Raw genomic sequence first — 25,501 nt, 5'->3', positions numbered from 1 at the left:
TGGCAAGAAATATTCAAAGTAATGTAGAACAAGAGCCTACAACCAAGACTACTTTATTCAGCAAGGCTATCGTTTAAAATTGAAGGAGAGGCCTGACTGTGGTGGCGCAGTGGATAAAGTGTCAACCTGGAAATGCTGAGGTTGCCGGTTCGAAACCCTGGGCTTGCCTGGTCAAGGCATATATGGGAGTTGATGCTTCCAGCTCCTCCCCACCTTCTCTCTCTGTCTCTCTCCCTTTCTCTCTCCTCTCTAAAATGAATAAATAAAATTTAAAAAAAAAACAAAATTGAAGGAGAAATAAAAAGCATTCCAGAAATAAAAAAAACTCAAGGAATTCACTACGACCAAATCAATGCTACAAGAAATGCTAAGGGGCCTTTTGTAAAAAGATCAAAGGGGAAAAAGAATATAGCAAAAGAGGAATACAGTTTTAAAAAATAAAATGGCAGCCTGACCAGGTGGTGGCGCAGTGGATAGAGCGTCGGACTGGGATGCGGAAGGACCCAGGTTCGAGACCCCGAGGTCGCCAGCTTGAGCGCGGGCTCATCTGGCTTGAGCAAAGAGCTCACCAACTTAGACCCAAGGTCGCTGGCTCCAGCAGGGGGTTCCTCGGTCTGCTGAAGGCCCGCGGTCAAGGCACATATGAGAAAGCAATCAATGAACAACTAAGAAGTCGCAACGCGCAACGAGAAACTGATGATTGATGCTTCTCATCTCTCTCTGTCCCTGTCTATCTCTGCCTCTGTAAAAAAAAAAAATAAATAAATAAAATAAAATAAATAAAATGGCAATAAGCAACTACACATCAATAATAACCTTAAATGTAAATGGATTAAATGATCCGATCAAAAGACATAGGGTAGCTGCGTGGATAAGAAAACAGGACCCATACATATGCTATCTACATGAGACACACCTTAAAACAAAAGATGCACATAGACTGAAGATAAAAGGATGGAAAAAAATATTTCACGCAAATGAAAATGAAAAAAAAAAACAACTAGGGTAGCAATACTTATATCAGACAAAATGGACTTTACAACAAAGGTTATAGTAAGAGATAAAGAAGGTCACTACATAATGATAAAGGGAGCAATCCAACAGGAAGATATAACCGTTATAAATATCTACATACCTAATATAGGAGCACCAAAATATATAAAGCAGACTTTGATGGATTTAAAGGGCGAGATCAACAGCAATACTATAATAGTAGGGGATTTCAATACCCCACTAACATCAGTAGATAGATCCTCAAGAAAGAAAATTAACAAAGAAACAGCAGACTTAAAGGACATACTAGATCAACTCGATTTAATATATAAATATATCTTCAGAACCTTTCACCACAAAGCAGCAGAATATACATTCTTTTCAAGTGTTCATAGTACATTCTCTAGGATAGACCACATGTTAGGACATAAAAGCAATCTCAACAAATTTAAGAAGATTTAAATCATATTGAGTGCTTTTCTGATCCCAATGGCATGAAACTAGAAATCAAACACAACAGAAAAACACTCAAACACTTGGAAACTAAATAGCATGTTATTAAATAACGAATGGGTTAACAATGAGATCAAAGAAGAAATAAAAAAACTCCTAGAAACAAATGATAATGAGCATACATCAACTCAAAATTTATGGGACATAGCAAAAGCAGTCCTGAGAGGGAAGTTCATAGCATCACAGGCATACCTTAAGAAGCTAGAAAAGGCTCAAATGAACAACTTGACCCTGCATCTAAAAGAACTAGAAAAAGAACAGCAAGTAAAGCCCAGAGCTAGTAGAAGGAAGGAAATAATAAAGATCAGAGCAGAAATAAATGACATAGAGGCTAAAGAAACAATACAGAAGATCAATGAAGCCTGACCTGTGGTGGCGCAGTGGATCAAGTGTCGACCTGGAAATGCTGAGGTCGCCGGTTCGAAACTCTGGGCTTGCCTGGTCAAGGCACATATGGGAGTTGATGCTTCCAGCTCCTCCCCCCTTCTTTCTCTTTGTCTCTCTCTCCTCTCTCTCCCTCTCTGTTGCTCTCTCTCCCTCTCTCCTCTCTAAAATGAATAAATAAAATTAAAAAAAAAAATTAAAAAAAAAAAGATCAATGAAACAAGCAGCTGGTTCTTTGAAAAGGTAAACAAGATCGATGAACCTTTAACCAGACTCACCCAGAAAAAAGAGAGGACTCAAATAAATAAAATTAGAAATGAGAGTGGAGAAATAACAACTGACACAACAGAAATACAAAATATTTTAAGAAAATACTATGAAGAACCGTAGGCCAAAAAACTAGACAACCTAGATGAAATGGAGAAATTCTTTTTGTTTAAAATTTTTTTTTAAGATTTTTTAATTTATTCATTATAGGGAGGGGAGAGAGAGAGAGAGAGAGAGAGAGAGAAGGGGGAGGAGCAGGAAGCATCAACTCCCATATGTGCCTTGACCAGGCAAACCAAGGGTATTTTTTTTTTTTTTTGTATTTTTCTGAAGCTGGAAACGGGGAGAGACAGTCAGACAGACTCCTGCATGCGCCCGACCGGGATCCACCCGGACGCCCACCAGGGGTGACGCTCTGCCCACCAGGGGGCGATGCTCTGCCCCTCCGGGGCGTCGCTCTGCCGCGACCAGAGCCACTCTAGCGCCTGGGGCAGAGGCCAAGGAGCCATCCCCAGCGCCCGGGCCATCTTTGCTCCAATGGAGCCTTTGCTGCGGGAGGGGAAGAGAGAGACAGAGAGGAAGGAGGGGGGTGGGGGTGGAGAAGCAAATGGGCGCTTCTCCTATGTGCCCTGGCCGGGAATCGAACCCGGGTCCCTCGCACGCCAGGCCAACGCTCTACCGCTGAGCCAACTGGCCAGGGCCAAACCCAGGGTTTTGAACCGGCAACCTCAGCGTTTCCAGGCTGACGCTTTATCCACTGCGCCACTACAGGTCAGGCTGACAAATTCTTTGAAACATATAATCTTCCAAAAATTAATCTGGAAGAATCAGAAAACCTAAACAGACCAATTACAACAAATGAGATAGAAATAGTTATCACCCCCCCCCCCCAAAAAAAAAACTCCCCAAAAAGAGAAGTCCTGAGCCTGATGGCTTCACAAGTAAATTCTACCAAATATTCAAAGAAGTAACTCCTATCTTTCTCAAGCTATTTAAAAAAATTCAAGAGGAAGGAAGACTTCCAAGCTCCTTTTATGAGGCAAGCATAATTCTGATTCTAAAACCAGGCAAAGACAACACAAAGAAAGAAAATTATATGCCAATATCCCTGATGAATTTAGACGCTAAAATCCTTAACAAAATATTAGCAAACTGGATCCAGCAATATATGAAAAAAAACATACACCATGATCAAGTAGGATTTATTCTTGGGATGCAAGGCTGGTACAATATTCGCAAATCAATCGATGTGATTCATCACATAAACAAAAGGAAGCAGAAAAACCACAGGATAATTTCAATAGATGCAGAAAAAGCATTTGATAAAATCCAGCACCCATTCATGATCAAAACTCTCAGCAAAGTGGGAATACAGGGAACATACCTCACCATGATAAAGGCCATCTATGACAAACCCACAGCCGACATCATACTCAATGGCCAAAAATTAAAAGCAATCCCCTTAAGATCAGGAACAAGGCTGGGCTGCTCCCTTTCACCACTCTTATTCAACATAGTTCTGGAAGTCCTAGCCACAGCAATCAGACAAGAAAAAGAAATAAAAGGCATCCAAATTGGAGAAGAAGTAAAACTATCATTATTTGCAGATGATATGATATTGTATATAGAAAACCCTAAAGTCTCAGTCAAAACACTACTGGACCTGATAAATGAATTCAGCAAGGTGGCAAGATATAAAATTAATACTCAGAAATCAGAGGCATTTTTATATACTAACAATGAACTGTCAGAAAGAGAAATTAAGGAAGCTATCCCCTTCACCATTGAAACCAAAAAAATAAAGTACCTAGGAATAAATTTAGCCAGGGAGATTAAAGACTTGTACTCGGAAAATTATAAAACATTGATAAAAGAAATCAGGGAAGATATAAACAAGTGGAGGCACATACCGTGCTCATGGTTAGGAAGAATAAACATCATTAAAATGTCTATTTTACCCAAAGCAACTTATACATTCAATGTAATACCAATTAAAATACCAGTGACTTATTTCAAAGATATATGAGATATTCCAAAAATTTATACGGAACCAAAAAAGAACACGTATAGCCCCAGCAATCTTGAAAAGGAAGAATAAAGTGGGAGGTATCACACTTCCTGATATCAAGTTATACTACAAGGCCATTGTACTCAAAACAGCCTGGTACTGGCATAAGAACAGGCACATTGATCAATGGAACAGAGCAGAGAACCCAGAAATAAACCCACAGTTCTATGGACAACTGATATTTGACAAAGGAGGTAAGAGCATACATTGGAGTAAAGACAGCCTCTACAACAAATGGTGTTGGGAAAATTGAATAGCTATCTGCAAAAAAATGAAACTAGACCACCAACTTACACCATTCACAAAAATAAACTCAAAATGGATAAAAGACTTAAATGTAAGCTGTAAAACCATAAGCACCTTAGAAGAAAACATAGGCAATAAGTTCTCTGACATCTCTCGCAGCAATATATTTGCCGATTTTTCTCCACGGGCAAGTGAAATAAAAGACAGGATAAGCAAATGGGACTATATCAAACTAAAAAGCTTTTGCACAACTAAAGACAATAAGAACAGAATAAAAAGACAAACTACACAATGGGAGAACATATTTGACAATACGTCTGATAAGGGGTTAATAACCAAAATTTATAAAGAACTGGTAAAACTCAATACCAGGAAGACAAACAATCCAGTCAAAAAATGCGCGAAAGAAATGAATAGACACTTCTCCAAAGAGGACATACAGATGGCCAATAGGCATATGAAAAAATGCTCAACATCACTAATCATTAGAGAAATGCAAATTAAAACCACAATGAGATATCACCTCACACCAGTCAGAATGGCGCTCATCAATAAAACAACACAGAATAAGTGCTGGCGAGGATGTGGAGAAAAGGGAACCCTCCTGCACTGCTGGTGGGAATGCAGACTGGTGCAGCCACTGTGGAAAACAGTCTGGAGATTCCTCAAAAAATTAAAAATAGAACTGCCTTTTGACCCAGCTATCCCACTGTTAGGAATATACCCCCAGAACACCATAGCACTGTTTCAAAAGGAGAAATGCACCCCCATGTTTATGGCAGCATTGTTCACAACAGCGAAGATCTGGAAACAGCCCAAGTGTCCGTCAGTGGACAAGTGGATTAAAAAGCTTTGGTACATATATACTATAGAATACTACTCAGCCATAAGAAATGATGACATCGGATCATTTACAACAACATGGATGGCCCTTGATAACATTATACTGAGCGAAGTAAGTAAATCAGAAAAAACTAAGAACTATATGATTCCATACATAGGTGGGACATAAAAATGAGACTCAGAGACATGGACAAGAGTGTGGGGGTTACGGTGGGGGGGTGGAGAGGGGGGGAGGGGAGGGGCACAAAGAAAACCAGTTAGAAGGTGATGGAAGACAATTGGACTGTGGGTGATGGGAATGCAGCATAATCAAATGTCAAAATAACCTAGTGATGTTTTCTCTGAACATATGTACCGTGATTTATCAATGTTACCCCATTAAAATTAATAATAATAAAAGAAAATTTAAAAATTTTTTAAAAAAAGAAGGGGGAGAGGGAGGGCGGAGAAGCAAATGGTTACTTCTCCTGTGTGCCCTGACCAGGATCAAACCACGAGGCCCATACACCAGGCCAACGCTCTATCCTACAGCCCCCGGTCCAGGGCCACAACTCCATTTCTGTTTTGAGACTCAACTCTGGTTCCACTTAAGGCCCCCCTGGGGTTGGCACCCTGGGTAAGGAGCCAGGTGCTGAGACCCTGAACATGCTTTTCAATGGAGGAAGTGACTGAGCCTCCACTGTGGGTTTTCCCCGTTACCTTTGGGGGGAAGTCAAGCCTCTTTCTGGCTCTCTAAGATGTTATGTCATCTGACATCCAAACCTCAGCTCTGTCCCCTTCATCCTGGCTCACTAAGCTCCACCTCCCTAATTCCTGCTGCTCTGGAAAATGCCAAGCTCCGCCCCGTCCCAGGGCTCAAACACTCACCTAGACCACCTTGCTCCTGCTCTTTGAGTCTTTTATTCTTCAGGTCAGATTCGGCCTTCAGCTCCACAGAAACCCAAACAAATTCCATCCCCATCCAGCGCTCCTTCTCAAACCTGTAACTACCCTCAGAAAAAAAAACAAAAAAAGAGAAGCAGCCTGACCTGTGGTGGCGGAGTGGATAAAGCGTCGGCCTGGGAACACTGAGGTTGCCGGTTCAAAACCCTGGGCTTGCCTGGTCAAGGCATATATGGGAGTTGATGCCTCCTGCTCCTTCCCCTTCTCTCTCTCTCTCTCTCTCTCTCTCTCTCTCTCCCCCTCCCTCCCTCCTCTCTAAAATGAATAAAAAAATTTTAAAATAAAAGAGAAGCAATCAATAAACAACTGAAGTGATACAACTACAAGTTGATGCTTTTCATCTCTCTCTTCCTGTCTCTCTCGCAAAAAAAAAAAAAAAAAAAAAAAAAAAAGAAAGAAAGAAAGGAAAGGAAAGGAAAGGAAAGGAAGGATTCTATATGACTGTTGTTCTAAGTCTGGGCTCAAGACAGGAGGCACAGTGGAGAGGCCTTCAAAGCGCAGTGAGGTGGCTGCAACTCCCGCGCTGCCCCCATGACCACCTCCCACACAGCAGACTGCGGGTCCACTTTGAGCAATGCCTCTCCGCGTGCAGGGGCACTGGCCCAGCTGAGAGTGCAGCTAGAATGCTGTACAGAAGCCACAGGGGCCAGGTTCTCCCTGTTATTCAGCCAGACAGGAAGCTGATGAGCCCTCTTGGGGAAACCACCAGGCTCAAAAGGCCTGTACGAACCCCGTCTCAGCATGGTGCCTTCACCCAAAGGATGCGTCAGGAAAAGCTTGCAACATGAAAGGCAGGACCTAAAGCAAACGCAGAAATTCACAGAAAAGAGCAGAGAAAAGAGTTATCTCAAGAAAACTATACTTCATGTCCTCAGAAAACAGTAAGACACTGCATCAATATAATAAGAACAGAGTGCTAGAAAAAGGAACACTCATGTCGGTGACTCCAAAAATTCCAGATTGAAAACATGGGACTGGAATTAGAAAAGGTGAGGAAGAGCCTGTGGTGGCAGAGGGGAAGAGTAGGGGGCCCAATGAAGGTCACCAGGGGCATGTCACAGAAGACACTATGCAGCCCCGGGTGGTAGGCTCAGCGGTAGAGTGTCAGCCTGGCATGTGGAAGTCCTAGGTTCGATTCCCAGTCAAGGCACACAGGAGAAGTGGCCATTTGCTGCTCCACTCCTTCCCCTTTTCCTTCTCTCTCTGTCTCTCTCTCTTCCCTTCCCACAGGCATAGCTCGATTGGTTCAAGGAAGTTGACCCTGGGTGCTGAGGATGGCTCCATGGCCTCACCTCAGATGGTAAAAATAGCTTGGTTGCCAAGCAACAGAGCAGTGGCCTCAGATGGGCAGGCTTGAGGGGTGGATCCCAGTTGGGGCACATGCAGAAGTCTGTCTTTCTGCCTCCCCACCTCTCACTTAATAAAAAAATAAAACTAAAAATTATATATATATAAAAGAAGACATTATGCTTGTGCTGGAACTTCAAGGACAGGCAGGGATTTGGGGAAGGGAGAGGGACTTCAGGCAGAGGAAGAGCCTTGGGTGGAAAAGAGGATAAGAAAAGTACTGCCGGGGAGTGGAGCAGAGTGCAGAGAAGGCAGAGGCCGGTCCTGATGTACTCTACCTTCTAACCAGGGATGAAAGAGTGTATCTCAGCCCCACCTCAAATTTCCTGAAATATGTATGTATGTATGTATGTATGTATGTATGTATGTTTGTATGTATGGTGCTGAAGGGCCACAGAGCCCATTTTTATGAAGAGAGTGTGTAAATTCTGCCCCCATTCCACAATTCTTCCCTGCTACTGTGCACACGAGCAAGGACGTGAGAAAATACAGTACATGTTTCGTGAGCAGCGCCACTCGGGCTCAAGAATACAGTGCTTACAGTTTTGGAACAAGGGCAAATCTCATCCTGCTCAGCAGTTCGTCCTCTTGGAGCATGACCAGGGCAACAGGGTACATCTGATCAAAGTCAAAATGAAACTGCACGCCGATGGGAGGGTCACGAAGGAAGTTCCTCTTGTCCTTTGATGAAAAGGGGAAAAACAGAACACAATGTGTAACAATGTATCATTGATTTGATGAATACTGAATTATCCCGAAGGCTTCAGCTGCGAAGTCTACTGGGCTATGGTTAATCTAAAATAACTGATCTTTTCATATATATTTTTTTTAATTTTATTTATTTTTTACAGAGACTGAGTCAGAGAGAGGGATAGACAGGGACAGACAGATAGGAACGGAGAGAGATGAGAAGCATCAATCATTAGTTTTTCATTGTGCGTTGCAACACCTTAGTTGTCCATTGATTGCTTTCTCATATGTGCCTTGACCGCCGGCCTTCAGCAGACCGAGTAACCCCTTGCTGGGGCCAGCGACCTTGGGTTCAAGCTGGTGGGCTTTTGCTCAAACCAGATGAGCCCGCGCTCAAGCTGGTGACCTTGGGGTCTCGAACCTGGGTCTTCCGCATCCCAGTCCGATGCTCTATCCACTGCACCACCGCCTGGTCAGGCAGGCCCTTTCATATATTTTTAAGTCTCAACTGCAGAGTCTTGTGGGAGGCCAGAAAATTCAATCGTGTGTGTGTGTGTGTGTGTGTGTGTGTGTGTATATATATATTTTTAACAGAAGCAGAGATAGACAGGGATGGACAGACAGACAGGAACAGAGAGAGATGAGAAGCATCAATCATTAGTTTCTCGTTGCGCATTGCGACTTCTTAGTTGTTCATTGATTGCTTTCTCACATGTGCCTTGACCGTGGGGCTACAGCAGACTGAGTAACCCCTTGCTGGAGCCCAGCAACCTTGGGTCCAAGCCGGTGAGCTTTTTGCTCAAACCAGATGAGCCCGCACTCAAGCTGGCGACCTTGGGGTCTCAAAGCTGGATCCTTCCGCATCCCAGTCCGACACTCTATCTACTGCGCCACCGCCTGGTCAGGCAATCATGTATATATTTTAAAATTACATGAACATGTTTGTTTCAGTGGGTACCATTAGCTATGTGAAAACTAGCATAGATAATCTTAGAAACATTCTAACCGGATGTCAAAGTCCAGCGAACTGTGACGGTCCTATCAGAAAAGTGAAACCCGCCATGCAATTCACCATGAAGCGTGCACAAACCATGTTCTCCTCCTACACCTCCTGACAGAATGCCAAGGCCCAGGCTCTGCCTGACAAATTTCTGTAAAGCTCCACAGATCGGTCCCTCTCCCAAGGGCCCAAGGAACATGATGGTGACTGAGAGACACAACGTGGTTTCTCTGCAGAGCATGGCCAGGCTGAGACATTTCTCAGCCTCGTTGTTGGTTCATCGGCAAACCTTCAGTGAGCCACAGTGTTAGGGCCGGGCCTGCAGCCGACACCGGCTTCCTTGTTACAACACTGTGAAGCACGCACTTCCATCCTCGTGTTCCAGATGAGGAAACGGTCAGGGACGCAAGGCGGTTTGTCTGAGGTCAGGTACGCGCATCAGCGAGCGGCAGGGCCAGGACCCCAGGCCTCCCTCCTGGGGCTGAAGAGTCCTCCCGCTCCAGTGCAGTGACAAACTAAGCGGGCGCCTATGAAGCTTGAATGCTCTGTCCACTTTCATCCAGGCCGTTTACTTCACTTTGCGAGCCGAACACTGCCACAGGTGTGGCAGCACTAAGGGGACAGAAAACTATCGAGGCCCTACCACGCTGAACTTCTGTGGCGCTTCCAACCTTCTCACACAACGTTCTTGGCCGCGCACTGCCGGAGACTGCCTCCTGCAAGTTCCCAATGCACAAGGCCTGGGGCGGAGACCCCCAGGGGAAAGTGAAACAGCCGGTCCTCCCGACTCTTCCTGCCCTGCCAGAGCAGTCCTCTTCTAAAAACACCGGGCAAGGAAGAGCTTGAGGTGAGTTCTTCTTCACACCGCTGCGCTCGGGCTGAGACGCCTCAAACGGAGGGTTAGAGAATCTACAGCCCATTCTGAGGTGCAGTCAAGACACTGACAAAATAAAATGTCACACAGACATGTATACTAACAGCCTGCCAGTAGTCTATTAAAAGTGGAATCTCATTAAAAAGAAATTCAAGCCAAGACTGTATTAGAGAAAGCATCCCCTTCTCAGAAGACCCGCACATGGCTTGTGACCCAGAGTCAGTACAGAACACGGAACTCTAATAGGACGCTGCTGTGACCCTCCAATGCGCCCAGGCCCACTACACCCAGCCCTGAAGAGCTGTGACAGTCCATGTCTCTCTTGGGCACTGCTCTCCAGCTCGCCAGGAAGCAAAAGGGAAACCCTCACGGCACAGCTTCCTGGGTAGGGCACATTTCCGAGGGAATGAGGGGGGCTTGGACTAACCAAGGCAAAAGCTGCGCTGGGGACCACTCGAACCATTAAGACTGATGGTTTCTAATCTAGTTTTTTTGTTTGCTTGTAAATATGATACATACCTGTTTTTAAAAAACTCAAAACATAAAAGAAAAGCATCGAGTCAAAATTCCCACCATACATGAACAACCCCATGAACGTCTTTCTGCATGTATATAGTGCCTGTGAAAATATAATCGGACCTCAACAGAAAGACAGGCCACATGCCGTGGACCAGCTGTTTTCCCTTTTCACCCAGGCTCACGAGCATCTTCCCATCTGGGAAGTAGCCAAGTCTACATTGAATGAACCATAATCTACCTAACCAGGCCTATTTTGGTAGTCAGCACATTGTGTTTTTTTTTTTTTAAATTCTTATTTATTCATTTTAGAGAGAAGAGACTGAGAGAGAGAAGGGGAGAGGAGCAGGAAGCATCAACTCTCATATGCGCCTTGACCAGGCAAGCCTGGGGTCTCGAACTGGCCACCTCGGTGTTCCAGGTCCATGCTTTATCCACTGCGCCACCACAGGTCAGGCAGCACTGTTTCTAATCTTTTCTTACAAAGATATTCTTCTGAAGTGATTTCTTTAGATCTAATTCCTAGACGTGGGATTTCTGGTCTAAGAGTAGGATTATTTCGACACATAGTGCCCAAACGCTCCTCCAGAAAGACTGGAGCCATTTATGCTGAAGGCACCGTGTCACCTCATCTTGCCCAGGTTGGGTTTGTAAACTATTTGTGTTTTTGGAGGATTCCTATATTAATAAAGCGAGAGCCTGCGCCTCAATAGGATTGTTACTTTGCCTTCCAATGCAAAAATTTCAAAGCCTGACGCTTCACCCAATGTTTCACCACGGTGTCTGTCGCAGCCTCCTCATGGGCCTGGCTGGCCACCAAAAGGAACTAGGGGCCAGAGTGCTGGCAGTCAGCGCAGCAGGCTACGAGGGACAAGAGCGGGGCAAAGCCTAGGGCCCCAGAAGCTGCAGAGCGAGTGCAGATCTGAGCCTCTGAGAGATCAGATGCCAATAGAAGAGTCTACGTTGGGGAGGAACACAAAGTAATCCACATCACAGGTGGATCTCTCGGGCTGCTGAGAGCAGCGTATCCTGGAATGGGGCCCGGAGGGGACAACGGTTGGGGTGCCTTGGGCAGCAGAGAAGTGGACTAGAGCTACATTCCGGACACAGCATTGTCAGGACTCAGGGGTGGGGGTAGGGGCCAGAAGGTATGACAAGTAAGACCCCTAGGGCCTGGCCAGGCGGTGGTGCAGCGGATGGAGCGTCGGACTGGGATGCGGAGGACCCAGGTTTGAGACCCCGAGGTCGCCAGCTTGAGCACGAGCTCATCTGGTTTGAGCAAAAGCCCAAAAGCTTGAACCCAAGGTCGCTAGCTCCAGCAAGGGGTTACTCGGTCTGCTGAAGGCCCGCGGTCAAGGCACATATGAGAAAGCAATCAATGAACAACTAAGGTGTCGCAACGCGCTATGAAAAACTAATGATTGATGCTTCTCATCTCTCTCCATTCCTGTCTGTCTATCCCTCTCTCTGACTCACTCTGTCTCTGTAAAAAAATAAAAAAATAAAAAAAAAAATAAAAAAAGTAAGACCCCAGGTTTGTGAGCAGAGAAAAACGGGGAATAACTGGAGTCCTATTCTGAGATGGAGATGAGAACAGCTGTGGGGGGTTAAGGAGCTGCAGGGAGTTGACTGGTGTGTATATGATGTTTGCCCTCAAATGACAATAACTCACTGTCCCAATTCCCTTCAGAGATAAGCAGCTATGTGATGTCGTTGTCAGTTTGGTTGTAACATGGTAAACAAAATGCACGATGTTCACATTGAATTTGTAATGAATACACAGGCCTTAGAAGGTTTACTAATGGAAAGAAAAGATGTAAAATGCCCTAGGGGAGGGCGATGAAAGGGCTGGAAAGCCCAGTTTGTTTGCTGTCTAAATTGAGGTCTCATTTATGACTTTTGTTAAAAAAAAAGGGGGGGGGATTAAAAACAAAGCACGAGAACCACTGATACAGAACAAAACTCTACTCCTTGAGTTCTGTGCCAGTGAGGTGCTTGGTACTTATAAGAGATTAAAGCCAGGCTCTGCCCCCCAAGGGTTCACAGCCCAATGGAGACACAGACAGTGAGGGTCACCATTGAGAGTCTCAGTCCCCACACTTGTGCAACGGTGACAAAGGCCCCTGCCAACCTCGCAGAAGTACGGTGACGCGCAATGTGGGTGAGCCTGCTTTCTGAAACGGTCGGCTTTACACCATGAACTGGCATTACTACATTCCCTCTGAAGTCTCAAGAGAACTTTTTGTGAGTTAACATATGGAATTTCATTTCTTTCCATTTCAGTTTCAAATACATATACCAGATAAAAAGAAACGTAGAATATAATTATTTCATTCAGAAGAATGAGAATGCTGTCTAGAATTTTTTTATGATAGCTTATTTCAAAAGATTGCCCATTTTATTAACAGAAGAATTCTTTTAAGGTTGAAAGAATTATTTTGTGTAATAGGTTATTCTATTCCATTAAGAAAAAAGAACTCATGGAGAAGCAAATTAAGTGAGTGGAAAAAAAGTGAAAATTGATGTGTATATTCCTAATAACTTAAAAGATTTAAAAATTTTATAGAAGAAAAACACCTGCTAAGGATAAATCTATGACAGGAAGAAAGTACTACACAGAATATCACAGGATACTTACAGCTGATAAGGCCAGAATTTGTTGTTGAATTGTTTCTTCATCATTACTATCAACCCATGGAGGCACTGCTGCTTCTAAAAGATTTTCAACAGCCAAGAAGAGAAAACATTATAAGGGCTACAACGCAATGGCGGTCTGAAAAAACGAGTTTACTTAAAACCATTTTAGCAATTTACTAATGAGTTTTCCAAATATGACCATTCACCATAATTCCCAGATTGAATGAATAAATCTTATGCATTTGGTAAAAAATTACTTGAATTACACAGTGCAGAAACTGGGCAACACCTTGTCCAGGTGACCAAAATCAACATCACCAATAAGGGAGAGACGGTCATTGTGGGCTTCCAAATGTTCCCTGAGGACACACCATCTATGTAGTATTCTGGCCAGAATGCATATCCAAACCTAATTATAACCCAATCACAAGGAAATATCACACAAAACTCAAATGAGAAATAGTCTGTTTAATAAAAAGGGGGGTGTTATTCCCCAAAACCATATCATAAAAGACAAAGAAAGGCTGTAAGAACGTTCCAGGTAAAAGGAGACTAAGATACACGACAACAAAACGTACTGTACTCTGGACTGGGTGCTGTGTGGAGGTAGAACACATATACAGGGCCTTACTGGGTCAGCAACAAAATCTGAATCATATCAATGTTAAATTTCCTAATGCTGGAAAACCTTAACAATCTGGGGAGAAGGTATCGGGTATTCCCTGTACTACTTTTATCGCAACTTTTCTGCGTATTGAACTTATTTCCAAATAAAAGTTTTTTTTTTAACTTTATTTATTTATTTATTTATTTTACAGGGACAGAGAGAGAGTAAGAGAGAGGGATAGACAGGGACAGCCAGAAACGGAGAGAGACGAAAAGCATCAATCATCAGCTTTTCCTTGCGACACCTTAGTTGTTCATTGATTGCTTTCTCATATGTGCCTTGACCGCGGGCCTTCAGCAGACTGAGCCAGTGACCCCTTGCTTGAGCCAGCGACCTTGGGCTCAAGCTGGTGACCTCGGCTGTCTCAAACCTGGGTCTTCTGCATCCCAGTCTGACGCTCTATCCACTGTGCCACCGCCTGGTCAGGCCAAATAAAAGTTTTTTATTTTTATTTTTATTTATTTATTTTTTACAGAGACAGAGAGTGAGTCAGAGAGAGGGATAGACAGGGACAGACAGACAGGAATGAAGAGAGATGAGAAGCATCAATCATTAGTTTTTTTGTTGCGCGTTGCAACACCTTAGTTGTTCATTGATTGCTTTCTCATATGTGCCTTGACCGCGGGCCTTCAGCAGACCGAGTAACCCCTTGCTGGAGCCAGTGACCTTGGGTTCAAGCTGGTGGCCTTTTGCTCAAACCAGATGAGCCTGCGCTCAAGCTGGCGACCTTGGGGTCTCAAACCTGGGTCCTCCGCATCCCAGTCCGACGCTCTATCCACTGCGCCACCGCCTGGTCAGGCCAAATAAAAGTTTTTATAAAAAGTTACTATACTTGACTTTTGATAGAAGCTGATAAGGAGGCTGTAAGATAAGCAGTTAGGAGGTGAGAACAGGGCTGTCAAGAGTGACAGCAATGGCCTGACCAGGAGGTGGCACAGTGGATAGAGTGTTGGACTGGGATGTGGAAGACCCAGGTTCGAGACCCCAAGGTCGCCAGCTTGAGCGTGAGCTCATCTGGTTTGAGCAAAGGTTCACCAGCTTGGACACAAGGTCACCAGCTTGAGTGCAAGCTCATCTGGTTTGAGCAAAAGTTCACCAGCTTGGACCCAAGGTCGCCAGCTTCAGCGCAAGCTCATCTGGTTTGAGCAAAAGCTCACCAGCTTGGACCCAAAGTCGCTGGCTTGAGCAAGGGGTCACTCGGTCTGCTGTAGCCCCCCTGTCAAGGCACATATAAGAAAGCAATCAATGAACAAATAAGGTGTCACAATGAAAAACTAATGATTGATGCTTCTCATCTCTCCCTGTTCCTGTCTGTCTGTTCCTATCTATCCCTCTCTCTGACTCTGTATCTGTAAAAAAAAAAAAAAAAAAAAAAAAGAGTGACAGCAATGGCCTGACCAGGCGGTGGCGCAGTGGATAGAGTGTCGGACTGGGATGCTGAGGACTCAGGTTCGAGACCCCGAGGTCGCCAGCTTGAGCGTGGGATCATCTGGTTTGAGCAAAAAACTCACCAGCTTGGACCCAAGGTCCCTGGCTCAAGCGAGGGGTACTCAGTCTGCTGAAGGCCTGTGGTCAAGGCACATATGAGAAAGCAATCAATGAACAACTAAGGTGTTGCAAAGTGCAATGAAAAACTAATGACTGATGCTTCTCATCTCTCCGTTCCTGTCTGTCTGTCCCTCTCTCTGACTCTCGTTCTCTGTCTCTGTAAAAAAAAAATAAAAAACAACAACAAAAAAGAGTGACAGCAATGAAAGAAGTGGGCAAACTGGAGGCAATAAACTATGGGGCTGGGATCAAATCCTCGGAACCTTTATGATTTGAGAGGGGGGGAGGAAGCAGGGGGAAGAATAGGGAGCACCAACTCGTAGTAGTTGCTTCCCTTTTGTGCCTTGACCAGGCAAGCCTGGGGTTTTGAACCGGCGACCTCAGCATTCCAGGTCGACACTTGATCCACTGCACCAGCACAGGTCAGGCTCCTCCGAGGCTTTAGAAGCGAAGTGCTGGGAAAACTGACTCCTTACACCCACCAGCGCTCACAAAACGAGATGATTACAACTCAGCACAATTATAATACCAGATGACAAAAGGCAAGCATCTGGAGAGGTAAGTCCCACGGGGTTTCTGTGGTGACCTGGGTGTCCATCTTGGACTGGAGGGAGTTCAGTGTTGGGCGTACGGGTGGGAAGTGGTATTCAGAGGAAGCAGCTCTACCACCTGAGCCTGGAGCAGGGGAAGAGGGCAGAGCTAAGGCTGTGGAGGTGCATGGTCAGCACAGAAGAGATACATCAGGGGATCCTCTTATTTTTGCAGAAACAATCCCTTTTACTACGTATTATGCTGCAAAAGTCAAATGGCAGGGACATCCTGTTGTGTGCCAACTGACAGAAAACGTGTGTGCACATATGGACGAACACATGGGCAGACAGACAGACACCCAGTTAATTCTTTGGCTCATCCTAGACAAGCAAATGGTAGCAATTATAATCCAAATCCTGTTACTTATAAGGTACACATATTTTCACACTTAAAAAATTAGGGTAAACACTCTCTAAAACTTCTTTCTTGTACTACTTACTGTAACATTTGGTCTTCATTTTAAGTCAACTCACCTTGGGCAGTTTCTCCTAGCACTGCTTACCTCAGATAAGGAGGTCCTCCCAAGGTCCAAGCCATTGGTAAGGACAAGGCTCCCCCAAACCCCCTCCTCTGAAACTGCTCTATTTTTTTTATTTTATTTTATTATTTTTTGTATTTTTCTGAGGTTGGAAACGGGGGAGGCAGTCAGACAGACTCCCGCATGTGCCCGACCGGGATCCACCCGGCATGCCCACCAGGGGGCGATGCTCTACCCATCTTGGGGCGTCGCTCTGTTGCAACCAGAGCCATTCTAGCGCCTGAGGCAGAGGCCACAAAGCCATCCTCAGCGCCCGGGCCAACTTTGCTCCAATGGAGCCTTGGCTGCGGGAGGGGAAGAGAGAGACAGAAAGGAGAGGGGTGGAGAAGCAGATGGGCACTTCTCCTGTGTGCCCTGGCCGGGGATCGAACCCGGGACTCCCGCACGCCAGGCCGACGCTCTACCACTGAGCCAACCGGCCAGGGCTGAAACTGCTCTATTTAGAGTGACCAAATAACCTCCCAGCTGTCCAAGCCCATGGACACTTAGTTCTTTGGTCTCTAGGCCAGCTTCTTCTCTGGCAAGTGCTTCAGAGCTCCTGGGAGCACCAGGTGAACAATGAATGCGGAGCGCTCAGGCTCACTGCAAACGGACCTCTGAGCCCTGGTCTCCTGGGAACTCTCCCCTCTGGCTCTCCACTGCTTCTCTCTCCTGGCTGCCCTCCCTCGGGGAAGTGGGCCGTGGTTGTGATGGCAGACTGGTTTCATTACTTACCAGCTGAGTGACATTCAGCAATTACTTCACCTTGCTGGTCTTTCCATTTATTAATTGAGATGTTATTATAGGGTGCAGCAAAAGTAGGGGTAAAGTTGTATGTAAAACAGAGCTTATTCTTGCATTATTAATTTTTTTTTCTTTTGACAGAGACTGAGAGAGGGACAGATATGGACAGACAGACAGGAAAGGAGAGAGATGAGAAGCATCAATTTTTCGTTGTGGCACCTTAGTTGTTTGCTGGTTGCTTTCTCATATGTGCCTTGACCGGGAGGCTACAGCAGAGTGAGTGACCCCTTGCTCAAGCCAACAACCTTGGGCTCAAGCCAGTGACCTTTGGGCTTCAAGCCAGCAACCTTTGGGCTCAAGCCAGTGACCCCACACTCAAGCTGGATGAGCCCACGCTCAAGTTGGCAACCTCGAGGTTTGGAACCTGGGTCCTCTGTGTCCCAGTCTGATACTCTATCCACTGTGCCACCACCTGGTCAGGCTCTTGCATTATTAATGAGTGTATTATTTTCCACAGGAACAAGTGTAAACCTCCGTTTGCCCCGCCCTCTGCCCAGTGCTCACCCGAGCAGGCACTTAGAAACCGTCAGTTCCTTCTGCCCCTCCCTCCCCTAAACACTGCAGATCTCTACTCACCTCTCTTCATGATTGACACGCTTTTCAGTGAGGACCTCACCTACTCTCACGGTTTTTATACACAACTTGACTAATAATCTGTATCTGTGGATACAATTCTCATGCTTCGACCAAGCGAACTGCTGTTGGACCCTGTTCAGTTCATTTTGAGCAGTGCTGACCAGCAGAACTTCCTGCAGTGATGGAAATGTTCTACATCTGCAGTGTCCACTGTGGGAGCCACTCGGCCCCTGTGGTTACTGCCTCTGTAACGTGTCTCTCACCTGGCTGTCTAGGGTACCTCAAAACTAAAACCGCTTTCAGCCCCATGACCTCACGGCTCCGATCTCAGAGGCACCGACCAGCATCTACACCAAGTCCCAGAGCCGGGGTCGATTTTACCGCTTCTCCTGAGTCACTAAGTGATGCTCATTTGCAGGGTTTATTTGTCCCAAAGAGCTGCTGCATACTTCTGAGTTTACTTGCCTCAGGACTAATTAGTTCTTTTCGAATCTGCAGCACTTCCCAAACGGACTGAATTATTTTACCCTACTTTTGCCAAATTCAAAGACTTGAGGCCAGTTTTGTGTTTGAGCACCGCTATATGGTAAAAGTAGGCATTTTGAAATTTTATAACTGCAAACGTTTAAACAAGCATTTGTCAGTAAAGTAAGGTATCGCTCCTCAGAGGGGCTGTCTCCGGCGACCTCACCAACATCCCAGCCACAGGGAATGATGCTTTCCTTCCTCTAAACCCTATGCTTTCCAGGTCTGTCTCCCCACTAACCTCTGGGCCGCCCAGGAATGGAGGCCGTTACACACTTGGGTATTCTTGGGGCCTTATCGTGGTGTCTGGCGTGGAACACGTGCTCAATATACTCTGGCAGGTAACTGAGTCATGTACAACAAACCTGTATCGTACCTGATTTTTTTGTATGCTGCTCCTCAACAAATTTTTTCTGTTCCTTATGAAAATCTCCTATAATGGTCTGTTAAACAAACAAACAAACAAAAAAAGGAGTCAAAGTACCTTAAGAGATTTATTATTAGATAAGAATTACACACAAAATTTGTGAAGTCTACTTGAGATATTTTATTCATTTTTCTTCAAATAAGGCTAAAAAAGTGATAGGTCCCTCTATCCACAACAAGAGGAAATTGTCCATGTTTTTAAATTATAAGTATATAACCCCCTTTATGATAAACTATATTTTCAAATTCAAAAATAAAATGATTTAAAAACTGAATTTTTATGTATTATTCAAAAGAAGTAAGACAGGGCAAATCTCATTCTAACAAAAAGAACATACAGCAAAATATCTAAATGACAAGCTATCTGAAGTTTAATTGACTAACACCTTAGTTCAAATAATTACCAACATAAATAAAATTCACCACTTTAATAAAAAATGAACAAACTGGTCCTGGCCCAGTAGCTCAGTTGGTTAGAGCGTCATCCCAACATGCCAAGGTTGTGGGTTCAGTCCCTGGTCAGGGCACATCCAAGAATCAATCAATGAATGCATAAATAAATAGAACAACAAATTGATGTCTCTGAAAATTTTTTAAAAAGAATAAACTTACTCCTTAGAGTCTTAAAAAGGTTCTTCCTAATGGACAAAGACTTTAAAAAATTAACCAAATGCCTGACCAGGTGGTGGCGCAGTGGATAGAGCGTCGGACTGGGATTCAGAGGACCCAGGTTCGAGACCCCGACGTCGCCAGCTTGAGTGCAGGCTCATCTGGTTTGAGCAAAATCCCACCAGCTTGAGACCAAGGTCACTGGCTCCAGCAAGGGGTTACTCGGTCTGCTGAAGGCCCACGGTCAAGGCACATATGAGTAAGCAATCAATGAACAACTAAGATGTTGCAACGCGAAATGAAAAACTAATGATTGATGCTTCTCATCTCTCTCCATTCCTGTCTGTCTGTCCCTGTCTATCCCTCTCTCTGACTCACTCTCTGTCTCTGTAAAAAATAAATAAATTAAAAAAAAATTAATCAAATGATGAAAAGCACAAATATATTCTAAAGTAGTTATAGTTAAAAATTAAACTCACAATATGAAAATTTTAGTATTACCCAAAAGTATCCATATATTTTAGACTACATAAAAACCAAGGCTAATTAAATCAGATACTTTATATCATAGCTACTTCTTACACAAAAAGATAAAAAAAACTCAAGAATCTCAACTATCAATATTTTTATCAGAATATGATATCCTACTTGGGTTAACAAAATTCATAAGAGGAGACAGTATTAGCTGGTAATGAATTTCATAAATTTCTACTACCAAAAGATAGTTAAATGTACCTTATCGATGATGTCATCTATCTTTCCTTCTTCAACTGATTTCTTTATCGATTGTGCTGTTTCGGTTACTGATTCAGTTATCTTTTTTGTTGCTGCAGTTGCAAAGTTAAATAGATAGTCTATAGAGAATAAAAAACCAGTACAATGGTTATTGTATTTGTAATTTCCCCCTTAAAGAGCTCTTGTAAGAATCTTCAACCAACCCTGGCCTAACAGCTGTTGGTTAAGGCATCATCCTGATACGCAGAGGTTATGGGTTCGATTCCCAGTCAGGGCACACACAGGAACAGATTGATTTCTGTCTCTTAGTCTCTCCCTTCCTGTCTCTAAAATCAATAAATGAGGGGAAAAAAAGAAAGAAAGAATCTTAAACCATAGGGCATGTTCCTTGTTAATTAGGACTTGAAACAAAAAATGAGAGGCACGGCCAGTACTCCACTCTCTAGGCAGACTGGCCATCCGTACTGGGTCTTTAATTCCTGTCTGTCAAAGACCCTTAGCAAACTCCCCCGTTCAAACTCGTCTTCCCTTCTCCAGTCTCTAGTTCTCACTTACATCAGTAAATAATCTCCTCTCTAACTTTACAAATAAGAACAAGGCTCCTTCTTTACTTTCCTTCCTTTCTATACTCTAAGTATCTCACCTTTATTTTCTCCTTCTTCCCTCTTGTTCAAAGAAAGAAAATGTCCCTCCTTTCCTAGAACAACCCATTCTGTCACAAATCTGGGAGATTTTTAATAAACAGAAATCTCAGCCAGCCTAAATATAAATATAGTATAAATATAAATGCTTCACTAATAATGAGCAAATGCATAGAACAAAACTGAAACTGGAAGACACAAACTTTTACCTTTACAAAACGAAAAGTAAGTTTCCTGAAGACCTGAAAAGACATATGTGTCAAGGCTCCACTGCACTAGAATATAAAGGCTTGTATGTAGAGAAATACCAGCTCCAAGTTCACACTCCAAACAATCTGGGCCGCAAGCAGCGACAGGAGGCTGGTCCTGAAGCTGGCCCCACTGGGGGGGTGCTCCAGGGCAACTGGCCTTTGACGCTCCTGTCACCGGGCAAGACTAAGTTAGGGCAGGCCTGCCTCTCTATCTGTATCTGCTGAAGGGGCAGGGAAGGTTAATTCTCACAACACTCAGGTAGGGAGGAGACAGGGATAAGAATGGCACAGGGATCTTGGCACACCTGGTTACTCCTCACTCTGGGCGGTCACCTCCAGACAATCAGGCACCTTGTGCTGCTATCTGGAGAGGCGGATGATGTCCCGGTCTGCACACCCAGCTCTCCCACTGCCCACAGCAGTCTGTTTACTCCCATCGTGTCTGGTGGTGTCCACGTGTCAATGACATCAACACCCCACGGTGACTATACCACAGGATACTGCTGCCTGCCTCTGCTCTCATTCTCTCCGTTCTCCCCACTCCTATCCTGCATTCATATGACCACAGAAGTTTTAAAATATCTCCAAGGAGGCCTCAAATACATTATTTCTTGGTTTGAAACTCTTTTATGTGCCCTCCCTTTAGCTGGCGAACTCTATACATCCTGTGGGTCTCTGTACATATATCACTTCTTGGGAAATTTTACTCCTTGGCTGGAGTAGGCACCCCTCAGCATCTGTGTTGCCTGATCAACAATATTCATGACACTACTGAATCTTTCTTCTCAGCTAGACCGAAGGCCCATCCTAAGCCCCGATGGCAGGGGTACAGTCAGGCTGTCTGATTCACCCAGTGAGTAACCAACCAGTACTTACTGCATGGATGAATGGGACTGACACAATCAGATCAGTACTGAGCTTTAGGAAGGTCTCTCCATTCTCTTTGGCTATGACTAGTCTATTTACACAGAGTGCTATGATAAAATGGATAGAGAACCACACTACTTTGTAGAAACATTCTTTGCAGATAAAAAAATCTAAAGTTCTAAAACAGCAGGGCTCTCTTTAAGATTTTCCAGGAATACATTTTGAATTAGAATAGACATTTTTTTTTTTCCCTAAGGGGAAGACTGTTATTTAAACACTGGCATTTTAGCCTGACCTGTGGTGGCACAGTGGGTTGTCAACCTGGAATGCTGAGGTCACAGGTTCGAAACCCCAGGCTTGCCTTGTCAAGGCACATATGGGAAGCAACTACTATGAGTTGATGCTTCCCGCTCCCCCCCTTTCTTTCTCTCTCTCCTCTCTAAAATCCATAACTGGTATTTTAGCATAATTTCAATTCTCAGATTTTAATGACTCTATGGGTAGAGTACACTACATACAATGAACATGGGAGAAAGCACAGACAGTTCTTGCCCTCAAGGAATGCCCATTTCTTTTTTGTTTGTTTGTTTGTATTTTTCTGAAGCTGGAAACGGGGAGAGACAGTCAGATAGACTCCCGCATGCGCCTGACCGGGATCCACCCGGCACGCCCACCAGGGGCAACGCTCTGCCCCTGGGGGGGGGGTCGCTCTGCAGCGACCAGAGCCACTCTAGCGCCTGGGGCAGAGGCCAAGGAGCCATCCCCAGCGCCTGGGCCATCTTTGCTCCAATGGAGCCTTGGCTGCGGGAGGGGAAGAGAGAGACAGAGAGGAAGGAGGGGGGGATGGAGAAGCAAATGGGCGCTTCTCCTATGTGCCCTGGCCAGGAATCGAACCCAGGCCCCCCCGCACGCCAGGCCGATGCTCTACCTCTGAGCCAACCGGCCAGGGCCAAGGAATGCCCATTTCTAAACAAACAAAAGACTTTAGACAACCAGAGAAGCAAGATTATTCATTAAACAGACGCGCTCAGGGAAGGGAGGGAGAAGGTTTCCTTGGAGTAATTAGAGAGTAGCCTGGATTTTTAAGTCAGAGGGCGAAACAGGAGAGTATGACAGATTTTCAGGAAAGAAACTCATACAAGAAGTGGTTTATTAATTTTGAAAGAGATCATCTGACACCAAGTTAAAGAGAGTTTTCATTAAATAGTTAGAAATAATTGAGACTAAGGGAAGAGTTAACAGGAAGTAACAAGAGTACAATGTCCATTTAAGGAGCTTAGGTGTAAGAGAGGGTCTAAGTCAAGGAAGAAAAGGAAGTAAAACATCTTCGAGTATCCCTCCAAAACCTTACGGAAGGGTCGATCGTGAACACTGAAGGAAGTCATTTTATCTTCATTTTCATTATGTCATTTTAGTCTCACAACCATCCTGGTATGAGTAGGTATAATCTGCCCAGTTTACAAAAAAGGAAGTCACAGCTCACAGAGGATAAATGATTTGTAGATTTTTGACAGGAGCAGACCTTACCCCACTGACTGCCTAGCCAAAAGCCAGCCGCTCCGCCTTGCCAAAGAAACTCCAATTTTAATGGGTGCTTAGCAAACCTGGGGTGGTTTTGGGACCCTGGACACAGTCAAGGTCTTCTCATTAAGCCTTTCTCCACTCTTAGGCTCCAGCCTCCCCTAGTTTCTTTTAGTAGATTCTTTACAGATCTTGCTAAATTTAATATCTCCCTTTGCTGCAGTTCTCTCACTTATAGTGCTGTTTTAGGGCCTACCTGCTCAAAGACGTTTTCTTTGACTGTTAAAGCCCACCAAGATCTCTCTAGAATTAGAATTACTAAAGCATGTGTTTACCTTTCAAGCCTACTACTTTCCCCCTCCTCCCTGACTAGACAGTAAACTCGGAAAGAGCACGGGCTTGGAAATTAGACAGATCTAGGTTCAAATCCCACTGCTGCCATTTATTATGTCAATAATTTATTAGGGCGAGAACTCTGGGCTTGTTCTCCCAACTCGCTGGGGTCTTTAACAGATGAAACGAGATACTGTTCGTTAAACTTACACATCCCAGGGGATCGCCAGCTACTTTCCTGCCTTAAGGGTAATGGTCCCATTGCAGCTAAAAGGAGACAAGCCTGATGAAGGCCTTCAGTGAGTCTTCCTCAATTTACTTTGAACAATAAATTCTGCCCTAAGGACAAAAAGTCACTTCTTCAACCTACTCGAGCCTCCCAGCGACCCCGTCCTGGGAGAGAGGGAGGCCGTGGAGGCGAAAGTCGGTGAATTGAACAAAAAAAGATTGCTTGTCAAACCTGAATACGTCGGGCCACACCGCTTTGCGGCGGCTCCGCTCCAGATGTTTACACTCCGGAAAGAGTGACATGGTACCAGGAACTTGGCCACCGGGTTTGATGTCTAGAGGAAGCTTCGGCTTCGCCCAGTTCTTCACCAACCCTTTCCGTCCCGAGAGGACCGACCTCCAGACACACCTTCCACCCGCCACCTCGCCCCCCGGCCGGCCGGCCCCGCGCCCCAGGGCTGTCAAGGGGGAGGCTGCGGACCCCGCGCCACGCCCGGGCCCGGGGCGGACTCACCGCTCAGGCCTCTGGCCTGGTGGAGGAGCTCGCTCTCCGCCGGCTCCGCCACCGCCTCGGTGCCCGGCTCGGGCGGAGCGCCTCCCTCAGGCTGCCCGTCGGCCTTGGGCTGGCGGCCAGCCACAGCCGGCTGCTGCAAGCCGAACCAACCGCTCAAACCTCGGAACATGCCGCCCGCGGGGCCGCCGCCGCGCTCCCGGCCGCCGGAGCCCCCAGCTGCGGCTGCCTCCAGCCCACTTCACAAAGCGCGTCTCCCCGGGAGATGGCCGGAAGTGCGACCCCGGAGCGGCCCGTCTAGTCCTCGCCCCGCCTCTATGGCAAGTCCGCCGCGGGCCGTGCGTGCGTCACTTCCAGCCGAAGGCCACGCCCACCTGGTTGTTTATTTCGGTGACTATTACGCGCGTGGAAAGTGGAGCAAGGGATTTTCCCACGTAGTCTCGCCCCGCCCCGCCCCTTTCCCTCTATCTCCAGCTTTGTAGTGACTGACCTAGTCGTGTAAAGGTATCTTTGTCACGCTAAGCAGCTTGGCTGGTGACTTAGTTTCGTCTTTTCAGGTGCAGCTGGGCCGGTCTGTAGAGATTAGTGTCTTTAAAAAACCTTCTCCTGAGGCGGAATCAAAACTAGCCCGGGACCTCTAGGTCCATCTGCCAGTTTACAGGGAATACAGAGGCTGGAGAAAAGTGTTAAAGGATAACACAGGACGCAGGCAGCAGAATCTAGGCTGTGAGAAACCACAGGACAAATGACATTGTTTATTCAAATAAATTTCAGGGAAGGGGAGAACCGGAACCTATAGATTAAAAACCATTCAAGAGGTCCTGGTGGGGT

At 45.3% G+C, this 25,501-nt stretch overlaps 1 protein-coding gene across 1 annotated transcript in view; it reads right to left on the bottom strand.

Moving 5' to 3' along the window:
• The window catches only part of SYAP1 (synapse associated protein 1), a 40,068-nt gene extending 15,079 nt beyond the window's left edge, over positions 1-24,989 (bottom strand). The window contains exons 1-5 of the mRNA XM_066357108.1: positions 24,674-24,989; positions 20,319-20,437; positions 18,925-18,991; positions 13,322-13,395; positions 8,145-8,284 (exon numbers count right to left, since the gene is read on the bottom strand). Coding sequence (XP_066213205.1) covers positions 8,145-8,284; positions 13,322-13,395; positions 18,925-18,991; positions 20,319-20,437; positions 24,674-24,842 — 569 coding nt within the window. The 5' untranslated portion in view covers positions 24,843-24,989. The remainder of the gene's footprint in view (positions 1-8,144; positions 8,285-13,321; positions 13,396-18,924; positions 18,992-20,318; positions 20,438-24,673) is intronic.
• Between the last annotated feature and the right edge of the window lie 512 nt (positions 24,990-25,501).

Source organism: Saccopteryx leptura, chromosome X, assembly GCF_036850995.1.
Source record: "Saccopteryx leptura isolate mSacLep1 chromosome X, mSacLep1_pri_phased_curated, whole genome shotgun sequence".
In the NCBI taxonomy this organism is placed as follows: Eukaryota; Metazoa; Chordata; class Mammalia; order Chiroptera; family Emballonuridae; genus Saccopteryx; species Saccopteryx leptura.
The sequence above is the reverse complement of the archived record's forward strand: the minus strand, read 5'-3'. Positions and strand labels throughout refer to the sequence as shown.